At 36.7% G+C, this 20,000-nt stretch overlaps 3 protein-coding genes across 11 annotated transcripts in view; 2 read left to right on the forward strand and 1 right to left on the reverse strand.

The window, feature by feature from the left end:
- Positions 1-5,449, forward strand: part of LOC122251928 (solute carrier family 35 member H1) — a 35,930-nt gene extending 30,481 nt beyond the window's left edge. For all 8 annotated transcript variants that reach the window (XM_043014171.2, XM_043014172.2, XM_043014173.2 and 5 more), the window contains 8 exons: positions 685-854; positions 1,270-1,484; positions 1,837-1,909; positions 2,521-2,639; positions 3,689-3,822; positions 4,002-4,111; positions 4,297-4,425; positions 4,750-5,449. In XM_043014171.2, coding sequence (XP_042870105.1) covers positions 685-854; positions 1,270-1,484; positions 1,837-1,909; positions 2,521-2,639; positions 3,689-3,822; positions 4,002-4,111; positions 4,297-4,425; positions 4,750-4,923 — 1,124 coding nt within the window. In that variant the 3' untranslated portion in view covers positions 4,924-5,449. The remainder of the gene's footprint in view (positions 1-684; positions 855-1,269; positions 1,485-1,836; positions 1,910-2,520; positions 2,640-3,688; positions 3,823-4,001; positions 4,112-4,296; positions 4,426-4,749) is intronic.
- A 1,138-nt stretch (positions 5,450-6,587) lies between these two features.
- On the reverse strand, positions 6,588-17,283 carry Pldn (biogenesis of lysosomal organelles complex 1 subunit pallidin). The gene is made up of 5 exons (XM_043014180.2): positions 17,127-17,283; positions 16,354-16,541; positions 14,821-14,908; positions 7,784-7,870; positions 6,588-7,179 (listed from the first exon to the last, which is right to left on the reverse strand). Exons 1-5 carry the CDS (start codon positions 17,127-17,129, stop codon positions 7,045-7,047), a joined length of 501 nt encoding a protein of 166 aa, XP_042870114.1. The 5' UTR covers positions 17,130-17,283; the 3' UTR covers positions 6,588-7,044.
- A 2,085-nt stretch (positions 17,284-19,368) lies between these two features.
- The window catches only part of Ctl2 (Choline transporter-like 2), a gene marked incomplete at its 3' end in the record, with an annotated part of 59,569 nt that continues 58,937 nt past the window's right edge, over positions 19,369-20,000 (forward strand). Inside the window, 1 exon segment of one of the 2 annotated variants that reach the window (XM_086533419.1) lies at positions 19,369-19,540. In XM_086533419.1, coding sequence (XP_086389545.1) covers positions 19,498-19,540 — 43 coding nt within the window. 2 annotated transcript variants of the gene reach the window in all.

Raw genomic sequence — 20,000 nt, forward strand, 5'->3', positions numbered from 1 at the left:
CTCTCACTCTTTCTTTCTCTTTGCCTCTCTCTATCTCTCTTTCTGTCTCCCTCTCCCCCCCCCACCTCTCTCTTTCTTTCTCTTTCTCTCTCTCACTCTTCTTCTCTCACTCCTCTCTCCTCTTCTCTTTCTCTTCTCTCTCTCTTCTCTTTCTCTTCTCTCTTTCCTCTCTTTCTCTTCTCTCTCTCTTCTCTCTCTCTCTCTCTCTCTCTCTCTCTCTCTCTCTCTCTCTCTCTCTCTCTCTCTCTTTTCTCTCTCTCTCTCTCTCTCTCTCTCTTCTCTCTCTCTCTTCTCTCTCTCTCCTCTCTCTCTCTTCTCTCTCTCTTTCCTCTCTCTCTCTCTCTCTCTCTCTCTCTCTCTCTCTCTCTCTCTCTCTCTCTCTCTCTCTCTCTCTCTCTCTCTCTCTCTCTCTCTCTCTCTCTCTCTCTCTCTCTCTCTCTCTCTCTCTTTCTCTTTGCCTCTCTCTATCTCTCTTTCTGTCTCCCTCTCCCCCCCCACCCCAACCCCTTTTATCCTCCCCCCTCCCCACTATCCTCCCCCTCTCCTCTCTCTTCCACCCTCTCCCTCTCTCCTCTCCTCTATCCTCTCTCACCCATTTTCTACTTCTGTCTTCCTTGTAACCTAATAAGTGACGTATTTAAGTGCTAGATGCATTTCATGACCAAGTATCCGTTCCCCCAACAGGTCTAGTAAGCATGACTGGACTAGAAGGAGCGGACGGGCGGTTAGGAAGACGTCGAGGAGGCAAGAGGCTAGGACAGATCCTGGTCAACGTCCTGAGAACCCTCATCCTTATTCTGAGTTATTATACGTGTTCAATTGGCCTCACGTTCTATCAGAAGCGGTTATTTAGGGTGAGTGTGGGTGGCCCTTTTATGTCCTTGAGGTTATGGTTTTGAGACTAGGTCTAGGTCACTGAAGGAAAGTTTTTTTGCTTTTTTTTAATTAATTAATTAACCCTATGACGACGGTGCGTCACACCTGTGTGACACAGCTAAATTCCTGATGCTGGGGCGTTATGCCAGTGGCGTTTCCAATGCAATATTGCAATGGCCCGGCGTAGGGGGTTTCGTTTAGCGTGTGCCCTGTCAGGAAAGGGTTAATTAATTAATTAATTATTTTTTTCTTGAAAATGTGACTTGGTGTTAAGGTTGGGTTAGTAGGAGAGAGATAGCTAGATAGAGAGATGGATAGATAGATAGATAGAGAGATAGCTAGATAGATAGTTAGATAAGAACATTTCATCAGATTTTTCTTCTTTTCCTACAGGATTTCAAGTTTCCATTAACAGTAGTCATAGTGCACCTATTCATGAAATTTGTCTTGGCGGGAATATGCCGTGCTACCTACACTTACGTGACAGGCATCCCGCGTGTGACTCTACCATGGGACGTTTACTGGCGGAGAGTCATGCCCCCAGGTGCTGCAGCAGGCATCGACATCGGCCTCTCCCAGTGGTCGCTCGAATTTATTACTGTAGCTTTGTGAGTTATGGCTTGTTATGCTTTACCTTTCCATTTGTGATATTTTTTGTTTTTAGATTACTTGATTATATATATATATATATATATATATATATATATATATATATATATATATATATATATATATATATATATAGTATATATATATATATATTATATATATATATATATATATATATATATATATGTATATATATTATATATTATATGTATATTAACTTTTCTCTTTATTTTTTTAATTTTTGGCAGATTTATGTTTGGAGAGTTATTTGAAAAATGATATGTGACAATATAAACAGCAGTTACATGAACATGTCTAGTTAATCTTGCTTTTCTATATTTTTTCTTTCAGATACACAATGTCTAAATCTACAGCGCTACTTTTTATATTAGTGTTTGCAATTATTTTCAAGCTAGAAGAGATGGTAAGTTTGATCAAGTTTATAATATTTCTCTCTCTCTCTCTCTCTCTCTCTCTCTCTCTCTCTCTCTCTCTCTCTCTCTCTCTCTCTCTCTCTCTCTCTCTCTCTCTCTCTCTCTCTCTCTCTCCCTCTCCCTCTCCCTCTCCCTCTCCCTCCCCCTCCCTCTCCCTTTCCCTCCCTCTCCCTCTCCCTCTCCCTCCCTCTCTCTCTCTCACTCTCTCACTCTCTCACTCTCTCACTCTCTCACAGGCATAGAAATACCTTTTAGAAATACAGTGCTGATTTAGGTTAGCTTGATAAGAGCATCTAATCATGGAGGCTCAAAGGCTCAATTTAGTATAATTAAATGGCACTTAAACAATGTGACAATGTTAATTTGTATACATTTGTTTATTTATTTTTATGATTACACTTTGTATATATATATGTGTGTGTGTGTGTGTGTGTGTGTGTGTGTGTGTGTGTGTGTGTGTGTGTATGTGTATGTGTATGTGTCTGTATGGCTGTCTGTCTGTCTTGATGTGTGTGTGTAGGGACAGATACAAATGTAGTTACCTGCATAGGTAATTGATATTTGTTTAATGAAGTCAAACAACATTTGTTTCATTTTCCAGAGTTGGAGTGTTGTTCTCCTGGTTGTTCTTATTGCTGGAGGACTCTTCCTCTTCACCTATAAATACACCTTGTTCAATCTCTTTGGATTTATTCTCGTTATAATTGCTTCCTTGTTGAGGTTAGTGTTATTGGCAAGTTTGTTTTTACTTTTTTTTTTTTCCATTATCAGAATCATTGTTGTTAATCATCACCATATCATCATCATGATCATCATTATTATAGTCACCTTTAGCATTATCATTGTCATCTTAACCTTAAACAAGCACATGTAAGTATGCTTCATCATCAAGATGACTCATATCATTGAAAACTCATTTTACCATCATATAAAACTAATTTTAGTATCAATACAACCAGAGGTGGTGAATTGATTAAAGATTGGATGTAAACGCTACCCAGAATCTAATGCGCAGTAAGAAGATAGTGGGTTGCAGCAAGCAAATTATAATCAAGAAAATTAAATGAATGTGGTATCTTTGGATATGTGAATCTCTATTTACTCAAAATGTAAATAGATCACACAAGATTTCGGTCATATAGTTCTTAGGCACACAGTTAGAATGAAATATAAGTGATATGTATGTTTCAAGTGAATTGCATCCATGGTGTTAGGGATGTGATAACCTTTAGATGACACACTCACCTATGCATATATTCAGTCATATGCATGTGTAATTTCTTATTCATAATTATGTTAAATGTGTATCTCCTCTGTCTGAAATTTAATACATGAAAATGATTCACATTTCATGTGGAATGAATGAGTATATATAGAGACATTAATATACAATGTAAATCAGTATTTGCCTTGAGGTATGGAGAGGAACGACTTGCAAAGGACATGGACTGATGTGCTGGAGGTCTACTGTATGTCTTGTTTGGAGAATATTAACCCATTTCTGATTCATTCACACTACATTTTTTGTACCTGTCATCAAAACCTGGGCAGGGTGGGCAGAGGGAGTGTGTTCCTTTGGTCCAAGTTTTTTTTTTTTGTCAGCTGAAGAGTTAGGGAGGAGTTACGATATTAGTAGCTTGGAGACATCAATAATCAGTATTTTCATGTGGTTTTGAGAACTGTTTCAGATATGACTAATTAGTTTTCCTAATGTTGTTGTTATCTTTTCTGGCTTCCTGTACTATAGATTAATTCCTATTCGCTTCCAGTGGTCTGCGTTGGACGTTATCGCAGCTGGTTATGCAGAAGTCTGAGCTAGGACTAAGTAATCCAATTGATATGGTCTACCACATACAGCCTTGGATGACTGTATCACTCCTACCTCTTGCAGTTATCATGGAAGGTATGGTTAATGATGTAAAAAGCAGTTCTAAGACCCAGTCATAGGAAAGTAGATTATAGTCTTGTATAGATATTCAAGCTTACTCAGTGTGAGAAATGCTTACTTATTATTTATTATTACTATGTATATAAGTGATGTGTATGTAGATATGTTCTTATTTATTATTATTTCTTCTTCAGGGACGGCAATTGCAGCAAGCGAATATGGATTTAGGTTTACAGATTCCTCAGAAGCGTTGCATATGTGGGGGAGAGTTATGTTTGGTGCTGTACTTGCTTTTTTTATGGAGGTAAGTTTCACATAGCAATTTTTTGCAAAGATCCTTGAAAAATTGGAAGAATGCAAGAAATTTTTACAGTAGTTATCACCTTAGTTAATGAATGTGCCTCGTCATAAAGAAATAATAGATTTTCCATGAGGGTAATTTTGAGGAGTTAGTTGTTTCCATGATAATTTCTTTTCAACATTTTTCAGGTGTCCGAATATCTGCTGGTGTGTTTTACTTCATCTCTTACATTCTCCATTTCTGGCGTCGCCAAAGAAATCATGACACTTTCTTTGGCAGTCTACATCTATAATGAGCATCTTACAAATATTAATGTGGTAAGTATTTAAAACATAATGATAGTAAATAAGTTTTAGAAATGTCCAATAAATAAATAAAGCAGAATGAGATTATTTCTCTGTTATATCTTGATGTGAATTACCTTTTTCATGGAAACTAGCCTGCAACATCTCAATAATAAACAGCCTATAGTAGTTGAAAAATTAATTATTTTTTCTATAATGAGATGTTAGTCCCTCTTATACACAAGGCTCCAGCTTTCCCTTACAACTCTTCGAAAATAAAGCATCGAATCAGACTCTTAATGCTGAATAAAATGTTGGTGCTTTTATTATAAAGATATATAATTTTTCTTCCTACAGTTGGGACTCTTCTTCTGTATCATTGGGATCATCTTGCATGTGGTGCTCAAAGCCATGCACCCTCAAAAGCCCCCCTCATCACAGCACATCCCTCTAACGCCCACAGAAAATTACCAGAAGGTCCCTCTCCTCTCAGAATCCGATGAGGAGGAGCAAGAGCTTTATTCCAGGTAGTTTGATGGGATGGCAATAGCACAAAATGACAAGCGAGATGGTGTAGTGTTGCAGTGGATTCTGATAATTTTGTGTTGAAGAATGATGTTTTTGTATATGATAAAATTGCCTTGTTGTCGAGTGTTATGTTTGCAGAATTTACTTTTTACTGATCGGTGCATAAACAAGGTTGTTTTAAAAGAAAGACAGTATGGTATTTGGTTTCGTGCTTATAATTATGGTGTATAGTGTTCCTGTGGATGTATAGAGAATGTTAAGTACATGTACATTCCGGTTTAGAGCTTATGAACATATTATTTCTTGTAATATATATATGATATCAATTACACAGAACAAGTAAATATAAATATTGTGAATACATTTTCAGTTAGTCACAATGAATAAATAGGCATTTTTAATATCAATAAAAGTGATGTGTTTTATTAAGTTTGTGTTCTTCATGTGCCTGTCTTTATCCTTTTCCTGTGGATAAATTAGAAATGAATATTAAAGAATATTTATTGTTTTATAAAGTTTGTATTCTTCATCTGTCTGTCTTTATCCTTTACAGTATATCTGAAGCTTTGTTTTATTTACATTATTACTTGAGGTCAGACTTTTATAACAATAGGAATGTTGGTGATTATTATGAAGATGACAATAATAATATTGATACTACTACTACTACTACTATTTCAATAATAATCATCATTATTAAAACAACTGAATATCTGAACCAGTTCCAGATTGTTTTTTATTCTTGTTTCTTATTACTACCTCTAGTTTTGGGATTCCTAACACACTGGTAATTTAGTTTGCAGGTCCGTGAAAGAAGTAATGTATGTCAGTGAATGAAATTATTATTCCAAGTTGTGCAATCTCTGCAAAATTGCATGCAAGAAATAGTGACTATTCCAATGATTTTCTGTAAATGGATTTGTCAGTTGTCCAAAGTTTGGTCTATTACAGTTTAATCATGTACAAAATGGAAAAAATGAGTGAGAGGAGAGAGAGAGTGTGAGTGCGAGTGCGTGTGCGAGCTGAGTTTTTTTTAGACAATTGCAATTGTTGATCTGATACTGAAGTAGGTAAAAAATGAGATGTAAAACTGCCAGGAAACGACTTACAAATATAAGAATACTTTTTCTGTTACTAATTTTTTTTTTAACCCTTTGGATGCCGCACATGTTTTGTTTTTTTATTTGTCATTAGCAATATTGAGATTTTTTTATTTTCAGTTCTATTCACATTACAATATATTTTGACTACTGAACTGCTATTTAGAAGAAAATGCTATTGAACTGTTCAAAGACTATGTTAGATTTCAAATTCACTAATATTAACCCGATACTGCCGGCCACCGTCCACAGACGGCGATTATGTAATATGCATAGCGCTGGGTGCCGGCATGCGTTGTCAATCGTATAATTGATTTAGGCCTATGCGTTCGAGAGCCCCGGCATTGCAGCCATGAAAAGACGGAAAATTGCCGGCGGGAATGGGTTAAAGAAACGTCTTTTTGTTTTGTTTTTTGTATAAAAATTAATCTTGCCATATTATATAGGCCTATGCATCCAATAATGCTTTTTATAGTCATTAAAAAAATATATATATTTGGTTTGCATAAGGAATATACTGAGAATCAAATTTATTTGATGAGAATGCAGAGACCTTAAACTTCAAAATTCCATAATAAAAACTTTATTATCAAATTTCAACAAATTACTAATCACAAGTTATGAGTAAGTACATTGATGTGCATGTATGTATAAAAAACAGCAAATAACATAGCATGACTGACTTATCATATGCCAGATTCATTCTATATGTGTGTGGAAAACAGTTTGTATATTAAATATAAATACATGTAAATATATATATTATGCTTAAAATAGGAATACTAATATACAAACAATATACTCATTTTCTTTTATAATTAAAAAATACATAATCTGGCTACTTCTGATCATATAAAAGCATTCAATAACAATAATCCAACAATAAAAACATGGCACTTTACTAATCTTCCTCTGACTATGAAACCACTTCATAAACATTTAAGGTGACGAAAGCACATATCAAGCCAGCAACAGACACATAAACTCATGTTGGCAACATATGCAACTCTAAAGATCATGAACTTCACTGTCCTTGTGGTGGTGAGGCCCAGGCGGGTTTTGCAATGAGGTGCTTTTCGCGCTCGGCTTGCTCGGCACGCGCTTGTTCCTGGTTCAGTGCCTTCTGCTGCTGCTGTTGTTGCAGACGCATAGCCCTCCTCTGTATAGAGTGGAAACAGTATGAAAACTTTTGAAATAAGAAAAGAAAGAAAGAAAGAAAGAAAAAAAATATATTTATATATAATTATGATAATAAAAAAAAACAAATAAATAAATAATAATATCAGGATCAAATGCAGATGCAAACATAACTAAGATTCTACTGCTGGTGTTTCAGCAGACTCACACTTATCAGAAAAAATGAATGGCACTACAGCAACTTCATATATCCTGTTACTAGTACTTAATTTTGTGTTTATCTTTTCCATGAGAGAGCGAGAAAGAGAGAAAGAAATAAAGAGAGAGGTGGGGGGAATTAAGGCTGGATGTAAAGATAATAGCATAGCAAGTTTATTAGAATCTAAATAATGTGTGTCTGGTGGTAACCAAATACATTTGTGCACCAATTATACTTCAAACTATTCCTATAAAAAATGTAACTGAGCTTTGTCTTGCTATCTTTGATCCTAAAATGTCAACAACCAGGTAAAAACTAGAAATAAATGTACTATATCCTTTCAGTAACAAAAGAATATAAAGACACCTAACAAACACTTTCAATAGCAACAAATATATGTAACCAATACACAAGTACATATACATACCTTAAGCCGAGTTGTTCTTTCAGTTATACTGTTCATCTCTGCTTTCAGTCTTGTTAGCTTCTGACAATAAACTGACACCTCTGCAAACTGGAATCAAAAGGAAATTGAGTATCAAATCATCTGCATGCATGTCAAACACACTCAAACATAAACACTCTCTCTTTCTTTCTTTCTGTCAACATGATAAAATGACCCATAAAAGCCCAGGCCTGTAACAAAGTCATAGACCAATGTTATAAGCCAATTGAGTGACTCCTTGTAGGGAACCTGGGAGCCCTTACTCCAATATCATTTCTGAGATGAGGCTACTGTCCACTGCCTATTTTTCGAAGAATATATTTGAAAAAATAAAAAATAGAAAAAAAATTAACTTATGAATCTGGCAAGATCTAACTGTAGGATGACAAATTATTTCAGCGAAATAAAAACGTTATAGGCCTATTTCTTATCCCTCCCCCCAAACCTTGCCCATCACACAACATGTACGCACGCTCGTATCGTGTAAATAATGTTGTTATTTACATGTAAATTCGCTGAAATTATTGAATATTATTGATTATTAACCCATTGCAGACGGAGATAAATTTGCTTGCCCAGCCTCCAGGATAGGTTTTATTTTAGAGAGAGACCACTTGAAGCAATATAATTTAAAGCATCCAAATCTCTTTCAGTCATTCATTGTAAAACTAGAGCGGTTTTTGTGTTTCATTTTTTTGTGTGTTTTATTGAGTTTAGAGACTTATATGTGCCGTATGACAGGCTCTATCAGTGCTGCAGTAGACTAAAATTGTAGTATGTTATCCATATTAGCTCATTATTTTCTTTTTACTCAATGTGATAGAAGTATTGCTGTTTTATGGGAGGACAAAAGGCAACTTTATTTTTTCGTATTTTTGTGCTGTCATGAACGAATACGAAACATATAACCACCTACAATAAAGATAACAAGAAGAGGTAGGGAAGAGGAATGAAACCTGTGCTTGTGACTGTGAGTGCCACAGTGAAAGACATCCATATTAGCACAGGAGCACATTTTAGACACTGGGTATGGATTGAGTCACCTTCCTCTTCTCGTTCTGCCTGCACATCCTTCATCGGCGGTACTTTAGAGCAAGGGCTCATCAACTTAGTGTGCGCCATCGCTCTATAGAGACAGTGCATGCTAGAGACCGTGGATGGGTGCCATTCAAGGCTCTCTCACCTGCTGGTGCTAGAAAAAAGTGGTGCCATCTAGGTTTTGGACGTTAAGCTTGCACGATATTACGGTAATTATACTAATTAGGACTGCAGTAGCCATCATCACTCATTCCTTTTTCATAGCAAAATAAAATAGCACAGTGATCCAAAATCCCCGAACGTCGTGTACGTCATGACGCCCGTCGTCAGGCCAAAGCTCCTACGTCATGTATGTCATGACACCCGTACGCAATGGGTTAAGCGTTAGCAACTCAACCACTGGCCTAACTGATAAGAGATGCATGGGTGTAAATATTTCATACTTCATCGTGGGAGTACACGTGACTTGCGTCGTCCTCCTGTATGCGATGTTTGAGAAGGAGGGAGAATAACAATATTAATAATGATGATAGTAATAATGATAATAGCAAAGAAAATTATAGTAACAATAACAGTAATGACAATGACAATCTCTCTCACCACTCTTTCTCCTCCCCATTTTATTTCCCCCCCCTCCCTCCCTCCCTCCCTCCCCCCCTCCTCTCTCTCTCTCTCTCTCTCTCTCTCTCTCTCTCTCTCTCTTTCTCTCTCTCTCTCTCTCTCTCTCTCTCTCTCTCTCTCTCTCTCTCTCCTCTCTCTCTCTCTCTCCTCTCTCTCCTCTCTCTCCTCTCTCTCCTCTCTCTCCTCTCTCTCTCCTCTCTCTCCTCTCTCTCCTCTCTCTCCTCTCTCTCCTCTCTCTCCTCTCTCTCTTCTCTCTCTTCTCATCTTTCTTTCTCTCTTTCTCTCTCTTTCTCTCTCTCTCTCTCTCTCTCTCTCTCTCTCTCTCTCTCTCTCTCTCTCTCTCTCTCTCTCTCTCTCTCTCTCTCTCTCTCTCTCTCTCTCTCTCTTCTCTTTTTTTCTCTCTCTTCTCTTTTTTCTCTCTCTCTCTTTCTTTTTTCTCTCTCTCTTTCTCTTTTTTCTCTCTCTCTCTTTCTCTTTTTTCTCTCTCTCTCTTTCTCTTTTTTCTCTCTCTCTCTTTCTCTTTTTTCTCTCTCTCTTTTTTTTTTCTCTCTCTCTCTCTTTTTTTTTTCTCTCTCTCTTGAACTCCTCTCTTTCCAACTCCTCCTCCTCCTTCTTCTTCTCCTCCTCTCTTCACCTTCATAATTAATTATGGAAGTGTTTCTACACCTTCTGATACCCTCAGCCACTCACCATCGGGCAAAAAAATACCTTTAGACTAGGGGGGGGGGAATCCACAAACAGGGATCACCTTGATGTGGTGTGGAGGCTTACAGTTCTCTTAAGCAAATGAACCAAAATAGCTAGCTCTGCTATGTTCTTTACCCCCTAAGCTCACCAACAATTATATTTTTGCAAGGGCTCACCTCTTGGGTTCCTACAATGATAATTGCAGTCATCATCATATCGTGTCGCACCAGTGACGTAGCCAGGTTAAGGCATTTTCAGATATATCCCTTAAGTCTGTGTCAGAACAATCAGGGCCCAGTGGGCACTCTGTCAGGATGTGTTTCATGGTTTGTGGGGCACCACAGTCGCAGTTGGGGTTGTCTGACAGCCCCCATGCTGCTAGGGATGCACGTGTTAGCCCTATTTTACACCTTGCACGGTTGAGAGTGCACCACTCTTTCCGGGTTAGGTTGGTGCCGTTTTGAAAGGTCTCTCCGGGGAGTGGCACTGCGGGGTGTTGGTGTGGCTCTACCGCCGAGTTCCACTTACTCATGCGTTCCCTTGAGATATTCTGGTCTTCTAACTGTTGAACAGTGGCGAAGCTCTTTCTTGATTTTAGACGACGGGGAGCTTCTTGGTGGTTGTAGAGGGGATGTCTCGGGTCTGTTAATTGCTTTGATTTTTCTCTGCTCGACGCAATATCCCTCCTAATTGAAGGTGGTGCGATACTGGCCAAACGGTAGAGTGATGGTAAAGGGGTTGCTTTGAGTGTGCCTGTGATGATTCTACAGGCTTCATTTAACACAGGATCTAATTTATGTGCGTGACAAGAGCGAGCCCACACAGGAGCACAGTACTCTGCAGCTGAGTAAACCAGGGCCAGTGCTGTCTGTTTAAGGGTGTCTGGGTCTGTCCCCCATTTCGTGGTTGTTAGTTTTCTGAGTAAATTGTTTCGTGCTGAGATTTTTAATTTTAGTTTGTCTACATGGGCCTTAAAGCTGAGAGTCCGGTCCAGTGTTACACCTAAATATACTGGGTTGGGCACACTTTCTAGATGGGTGTTGCCCCATGTGATATTTAGTTTTCTTTTAGCTATGTGGTTGTCAAGATGGAAAGTTGATACCTGGGTCTTTGTTGGGTTTGCATTTAGGGTCCACCTGGTATAGTACTCAGAGTAACTATTTAGGGCATTGGTCAGTGTGTTTTCAATGGTATTGAAGTCTTTAGCCTGCGTTGCCAAACAAAGATCGTCGGCATAGATGAATCTGTTGACATCCGGGGGTTGAGGCTGGTCATTGGTATATATATTGAAAAGGAGTGGGGCCAGGACCGAACCTTGTGGAAGCCCATTTCGCTGGGGCCTCCAGCGGCTTTTCCTGCCATTCATTTCAACAAAGAAACTGCTGTTGCTAAGTAGGGACTGGATGAGTTTTGTTATTGTTTTGTTTTTTAACATTTGTGTCACTTTCAGAATGAGGGCTCGGTGGTTTACTGTATCATACGCTGCAGTTAGGTCTACAAACACAGCTCCTGTTATGAGTTTACGCTCATACCCATCTTCAATGTACTGGGTTAGGTTCAACACCTGGCTGCAACAAGAACGGCCGGGTCTGAACCCTGCTTGGTCATGTGTGAGAAGTGCTTCAGCCTGTGGGGATATTCTAGCTAGGACAAGTCGTTCTAGGAGTTTGTACAGATGGCATAGCAGTGTTATGGGTCTGTAGCTTTTAGCTGAACTTGGATCTTTGTTAGGCTTCAGTAGAGCGACTACTTTGGCCTTTTTCCATATGCATGGAATTCTAGCATTTGCTACACATGTGTTGAAAAGTAAAAGCAGCCAGTGTTTTGTTTTTTGACCAAAGTGTTTTATTTGCTCACTGGTTATATCGTCTAGGCCTGCTGCTTTTCCATTCTTCATATGCTTCAAGGCAGCTTCGAGCTCATCTCTTGTGAAAGGAACAAAATCCTGTGTGCTGGTTTGTAGGATTTTACTGGTTTCTGTCCTGGTCTTTTTGGCAGACAGTCTATGTTCCCCACATGATTTCCCATTTTGCAAGAGCTGGTGAGCTACTTGATCAGGTGAGACAGCAGCAACTCTGATGTTCTGTTTGTTAGCTGAGTTGAGCATCTTGATTGTTTTCCAGGCATTCTTGCTGTTATGCTTCAAATTTGTATTTTCAATGACATTCTGCCATTTTTGTCGTCTGCTGGTTTCAAGGTGTTGTAAAACCTCCTCTCCCAAAGATGTAGTGTGTTCCCCAAATGGGTCGAGGTCGAAAGAGTCGAGGTACTGTTCGTATAAATGTTTTGACTCTGGTGTTAGGCCAGGAATGTGTTCCCTTCTGCATCCTCTGGGTATGTTTTCCTGGAGACTTTCCAGACGGTTTTCTGGAATCCCTCATATGATGAGGGTGTTGGGGAGATCGAGTCAATTATGTCCTCAAGGTCGGCGGTGAACTGTGTCCAGTTGGCTTTTTGGAAATTAAATCTGCGCTTGAACACTACCTTATTTGGCTGTATGACTGGTCTGATGTCTATGGATACAGGATTATGTTGCGATTTTGGGATAGGGTCCATTATAGTCCTTTCAAAGAGGTTACTATGGTCCGAAGTCACAAAGGCCAGGTCGGGATTGTACCCTCTATGCCAGCGTGCACTTCTGAAGGTTGGTTTGTCCTTTGTGCTGTACAGGAGCGTCAGTTTCAGATTGGTTGCCCATTCTTCTACTTGTTCTCCATCCGCATTTGTAGTGCCGTAGCCCCAGGTCATGCTATGGCTATTAAAGTCCCCTATGATGATTGCTGGCTTGTTTCCTAGGTGAAAGCCTTGGGGCCAGGCAAAGCTGACAGCAGGGGGTTTATACACAGAGTAGATATCAAGTTGGTCTGTAGATATTTTTAGGAGTTCTATGTTGGCAAAAAAAATGTCCTTAGATTCTTTGACAATATTCTTCTCTTTCACTAGTATTGCACTCCCGTAGGTTGTGCTGGGTCTGTGGATTACAAGGTGCATTCCTGGTATCGATGGGCCTAGCTGGTCCTTGTGGGTTTCCTGCAGGCAGATTACATCTGCTTGTAGGTCAGCCAACAGGGTGCCTTTAGCTTGTGAGAAGCCTTCTACGTTGAAGCTGACTAGCTTAAACTTTGGCATATTCTCTTTGGTATTGTGGTTATTATTTGGTATCAGCTTTGCTTTCCGGGCCGAGGGTCTATCCTTTTACCACCCAATTATTGGCATAATTGCAGTGAGAAGCCATGATAAAGTGTCACTTCATAAAAGTTGCTGTAAATATGATAATCAATCAGATTCTATAACATTTAATTTAATCATATAAACCATATGACATATTACTCTAAAGTAAATATATTTGTATTAGAGCTATTAGAATCATAGCTTGCCTATTCTTACTTTATGTTTTAGAGTAGAGAGTGAAAAGTTGCACTAAGACAAATTGTGGCAGAAACCACTCACTGTACAAATTACTTATCATAAAATTATTGGTATTCACTTCAGAGAGCATTTAACATGAAAAATGGTTTGAAATCCATCCTTCCCTTAACCCTTTGTGGATGGGTGTCATGACGCAAGAGCTTTGGCCTAATGATGGTGTCATGATGTACATGACATTCTGGGATTTTGGATCACTGTGTTATGAGTAAGGAGTAAGTGATGATGACAATTGCAGTCATAATTACTATAATTACCATAATACTGAGCAAACCTAACATCCAAAACCTAGTTGGCACCACTTTCTTCTAACACCAGCAGAAGAGAGAACCTTAAATGGCACCCATCCACATTCTCTAGCACTATATAGAGTGGTGGCACACAGCTAGTTACCAACCTCTTGCTCTAAATTACTGCTGATGAAGGATGTGCAGGCAGAATCAGAAGAGGAAGGTGACTCAAACCATACCCAGTGTCTAAAATGCCTTTTACTGTGGCACTCACAGTCATAACCATTGGTTTCCTTCCTCTTCCCTACCTCTTCATGTTATCTTCATTGCAGATGGCTATATGTTTCATATTCATTCATGACAGTACACAAATACGAAAAATAAAGTTGCTTTTTGTTCTCCCATAAAACAGCAATACTTCTATCACACTGAGTATAAAGAAATTAATGAGCTAGAATGGATTCTATGCTACAATTTTAGTCAATCACAGCATTGATAGAGCCTGTCATATGGCACATACAAGTCTCTAAACACAATAAAACACAAAAAAATATAATGCAAAAATGGCTCTAGTTTTACAATGGGTGACTGAAAGAAAGTGGGAAAAGTCAAAGTATGTTACGTGAAGTTGCCCCACTCTGATATAAAACCCATCCTGGAGACTCGACAAGCCAATCTATCCCCAGTCCGCAACAGGTTAATACAGTAACATTAGTGTAAATGTATTATCGTAAGGATTTCACTTCATTGCAAGAAAGTGCGTAATCAGCAATGTAAAATATGGTACTTGCTCTTAGCAAAGATATGCCCTTTATTTCAATAACAGACAATCATGAAAACATGGAAAAAAAATATAGAAAAAAAGTAAAAAAGAAAGAAAAACAAGAAATTTTTTTTTTTAGTTTTATAATCATTCCAGTACTGCTTTCTCTTTTTTCATCCTCAAGTAGCCTCAAACTAATATTCTTACTTAGATCACTAAAAACAGCATGAAAAAGAAAGGAAAAACAAACTTACTAATGCGGGCAAATTGAAGGTTGCCTCAACTTCCTTAAACCGGTCATTCTCCCCATGCAATCCTTCTGCTAGTACCTGCTGATGTTGTCTGAAAGAGTGAAAAAAATATTATTACAGAAAAGAAGAAGGAAAGAATATGAAGAGGAAAAAAAAAGAAGTATTTGGATCAATGGCCTTTACAGCACAAGAGAGGATGAAACTATGGGGGTCGCATCAATCTTCAGTTTATGTATATTCTTTTTGTGACGCATTTTATTAGAGTTGTATGGATACACAAGATATTAGGTGACGTCAGCCAAGGTCTAATTTACACAAGCCTCTCCGTGTGCTGGGGGTTATATGCCATGTTATGTTGTCTTTCTTTTTATGTGGTTTTGGAACCTGGCTCTGATATCAGACAAAATGTATTAATAGGGAACTTTCCTATGGATTCAACCCTAAACTTCTCCTTTTGAAAAATGATCTACTAACCTACCACACATATTTTCTTTGCAAACTGCAAGTTCATATTCAAACATTTGTATAAATGAAGAAATATAAAGGGAAGTGTTGGGATATATGCAACCAGCAAGGTCTCAGTGAAGACTGATTCCACTCCCATAACAAATCCCAGCATATATTAATATAAAGGGGGAAAGAAAGACAAACAGATAGAGAGAGAGAGAGAGAGAGAGAGAGAGAGAGAGAGAGAGAGAGAGAGAGAGAGAGAGAGAGAGAGAGAGAGAGAGAGAGAGAGAGAGAGAGAGAGAGAGAAAAAAATATATATATATATATATATATATATATATATATATATATATATATATATATATATATATATATATATATATATATATATATATATATATATATATATATAAATATATATGTATATATATATATATATATATATATATATATATATATATATATATATATATATAATCCTGTGAACCTTAAAGATGTCTGGACGTTGTATTTGCAATAGTAAAGGAATGTGCAAACACTGTATTTAACATTATTGCTTTGCAGTCTAATTTGAAATGCCAGGACACCAGAAATTAACGTTCAGATTGTTTCCAAGATAGAAACACCTTGAGGCCTATCATCAAGCCTCCATCCCTACCATCTACTTTCCACTACCATGCCCCATCTTTACACTTTACAACTGTGGCAATGATGGAGGAAGATATAAGACAATGCCCCTGAGAGCAATCAGAACCATTTCCAAAGTATTGGCTGTTCAACTGAGACCCCTGAACAAAAGTGTCATATGCAACTTTTACACATTTGATTATTCTTCACTGACGGGTTTATATAAGGTGTCCAGAGTGGAATTGTGAATAAACAGAGAAATAGTTGTACTACCAGTCTTCCTTTATAAGTTCTATAATGGAAAAAAAGAAAACAAGAAAAAGAAGAAAAAAAAATCTACATCTTAGGTTAACAAAATCATAACAACACAGAATAAACAAAACAACATAGCATCAAAATCAAAGAAAAACAAGTGAAGAGAAAGAGAAAAATATAATAATAAAAAGGACATATACTTACAAAAGCTCTTTTAACTTGGCTTCAATTGGCTTCAGCTTGTTTTGGTGAGCACAGATAACCGATGTTAATGCAGCTAGAGATGGTGGAACTTCGGCTCTTTCAGACCCGTTCACGGCTGCTACAGCGTTGGGATTCCCCGGGTAAGGGTTCCTCTCACTTACCGGTTGACTAGTCATCATTTCTGAAATCTGTTATGGCAATGAATCATCTATCTATCTATCTATCTATCTATTTATCTATCTCTATTTGTATTTACAGCAATCTGTAACAAAGAAGACTTGTAACCAAATTCTTAAGATAGGTTTTAACAACTCAAAAATTGGTGATACTGCTCTAGATTCACATCACCATCTGTCTGCTGGTGCTCAGGCAAAGACCAATAAATCTCCACCAGTTATATTACTTTAAAGCTGACTGACTTCCTTGGTGATCTGTCGTCAAATAAGAAACATATTCAACTCCTGTCTTGCCAGAGTATAGATGATGGAGGTTTATTAGTCTTTGCAGGAGGTGCAGTGAATGTTTGATACTACAACACTATCAAGTTGAAATTTGCAACTTGAAAGAATAATTAACAGAAAGAAAACCATCTCGACAGCCATAATCCTTTACAATACACATCAATCATTTCGAAATAATCATCTTAACGATGAAACTATGATCAAATTCATTAATAAATTTTAGTCTCTACCATTGCTATAAAACTTGACAAGAGAAAATGAACATTGCAATTTGAAACTAAATAACCAACGATACCATACATTTTCACCTACCATTGTAATGAAAGGGGGTATTCACTTGCAAAATATTATGCCATAGACAAATCTTCACTCGCTTATGAGTCTCTTTACTAAAAGAATTTTTATTCTTTTCGGTCTATGGACAAGATGCAGTCACATGCACAATAAGTTAAGCTATAAAAAGAAATAGACGATTCTAAAGTTTCTAATACGTTTTATTGATTATACCAACTCTATATACTCCAATTTGAATGTCTTTTAGCGATGTTCTTATGTTTATTTTCCCTCAAAGATATCTCGTATACTTTACCTTATACTCCAGTCGCTCCTACCAAAACAAACGTTTCTGAGAACAATGAAATCGGAATTGTTTCCAGTGGCTTTTGTTATCAACCAATTAAGAGGGAATCAAATCCATAATATCTAACGTTATTTTACCCAAACAAAAAGCTTTATTTAAAATTTTTGGGGGGTCAGTCTAGTTATATATTCTTCAATTACGTAAAGGGGAAAAGAATATTAGAAATTCACGGTGGACGATACATTTTGAAAAAGAACGAAAATACTTATGACAGCCATGACCTTGAGAGAGTAGGACTGATGTACAATAATTAACAAAAGTTTTTGGGTTAAATCTTATGATGGTATCAATGCGGAACTTTAAACGTCAATAGATACAGATTACTGCAGAGCAACGCTGCTTTTCAGCCGTAAAAATAAGTTAGATTCCTCATTACGATAATAAAGAAATTACCTATTCTTGGAAGATGCTAATTATTTGTTCCTGGTATGAATACATAGCAAGCGACATCGTCTTTTTGGAATTTGGGTTCACGACACACATACTCTCTCTCTCTCTTTGTCTCTCTGTCTCTCTGTCTCTCTCTCTCTCTCTCTCTCTCTCTCTCTCTCTCTCTCTCTCTCTCTCTCTCTCTCTCTCTCTCTCTCTCTCTCTCTCTCTCTCTCTCTCTCTCTCTCTCTCTCTCCTCTCTCCTCTCTCTCTCTCTCTCTCTCTCTCTCTCTCTCTCTCTCTCTCTCTCTCTCTCTCTCTCTCTCCTCTTTCTCTCTCTCTCTCTCTCTCTCTCTCCTCTCTCTCTCTCCTCTTCTATATATATATATATATATATATATATATATATATATATATATATATATGTATATATATACATACATACATATATATATATATATATATATTTATATATATATATATATATATATATATATATATATATATATATACATATATACACACACACACACACACATAAACACACACACACACACACACACACACACATATATATATATAATATATATATATATACATATATACGTATGTATATATATATATATATGTATATATATGTATATATATGTATATATATATAGATAAATAGATAGATAGATAGATAGATACAGAGAGTATATTCATAAAAAAAATTGAGCAAATAGATACATACATACATATATAGATATGTACATACACATATGTATACATCATACATATATGTATATATATATATGTATATATATATATAAATGTATGTATATACATATATAAAGTATGTATACAAACACACACACATTAATATATATATATATATATATATATATATATATATATATATATATATATACATATATATATATGTGTGTGTGTGTGTGTGTGTGTGTGTGTGTGTGTGTGTGTGTGTGTGTGTATACATATACATATATATATATATATATATATATATATATATATATATATTCATATATATATTCATATATGCATATATATGCATATATATGTATATATATATATATATATAAACATATACATATATATATATATATATATATATATATATATATATATACACATATATATACATACACACATACACGTGCGTGTGTGTGTGTGTGTGTGTATACATATATGAGTGTATATTCCTGGGAGGAATCCTGCATCGTCCACTTTCAAGAAATTAAAGAAACCTTATGTGTTTTTTTTTTTTCTGGAAAAGACCATTCCAGAAAATGTGTCAATGCTAAATACACCCAAAATATCTAACACTAACACCTGAAACAGAAACAAAGAACAGCTCCAAAATAAAGAATCTAAAATTCTACCACAAGTTCATCACAAAATCCAGAATCAAAACTAAATTAAACCATTAAATATAATAAAATAGAAAAAAAATGATCAAGAGGTACGATAACTTGAGCCGCGTACAAGAATTATAACTTCTAGCGTACGACATCCGAGCGTCTTCAAAAGTGATCGCCGAGCATCGCCAGAGAGTGCAGTGTGAGCGACCAAGTTTATTGTTCAAAAGTTTATCCCAAAATATCCGTGAATTAAGCTTGTGGTGCCTCGTAAATACACCTTGGGACCGATCTACGCGTGGATTATAAAAGTATGGTAGCTGACAAAGTGGCTGACATCTCTACAGAGCAATATGGTGAGTGTGTGAGGCAGAAATTTTGTGAAATAACTAATCTTTTTTCGAATTTTCAGGAAGTTGTCATTAAATCTCGGGTGCAGATGGTTGCATCGAGGAAATAATTAATGAAAATATTCTGGCTTTTAAGTAAGGGGTGACTTTTTAACATCTATATTGTAAAGAATGTGGCTTCGGGAAATAGATATTGGTTGTAATATTTTCATTTCATTCGGTTAATATTTATTACTGATGCATATAATTATTAGCAGTGAATGTATTTACATTATAAATCCCATCTAATTGTTCTATTAGGATTAAACGATTTAGATTATCATTATTACTGTTGTAGATGATTTTACATTTTGAGTAATAGAGTTTGTAGTATAATTGTGAAATAAGTTTCACACATTATTACATTTTCCATTAATAGGAACCGTGAATGCTGAATGCTTGCTAAAGGCTTGTCGGTCCTTAATCT

This window comes from Penaeus japonicus, unplaced genomic scaffold (assembly GCF_977035675.1).
Source record: "Penaeus japonicus unplaced genomic scaffold, GWHDUDI00000001_assembly GWHDUDI00000003, whole genome shotgun sequence".
Classification (NCBI taxonomy): domain Eukaryota; kingdom Metazoa; phylum Arthropoda; class Malacostraca; order Decapoda; family Penaeidae; genus Penaeus; species Penaeus japonicus.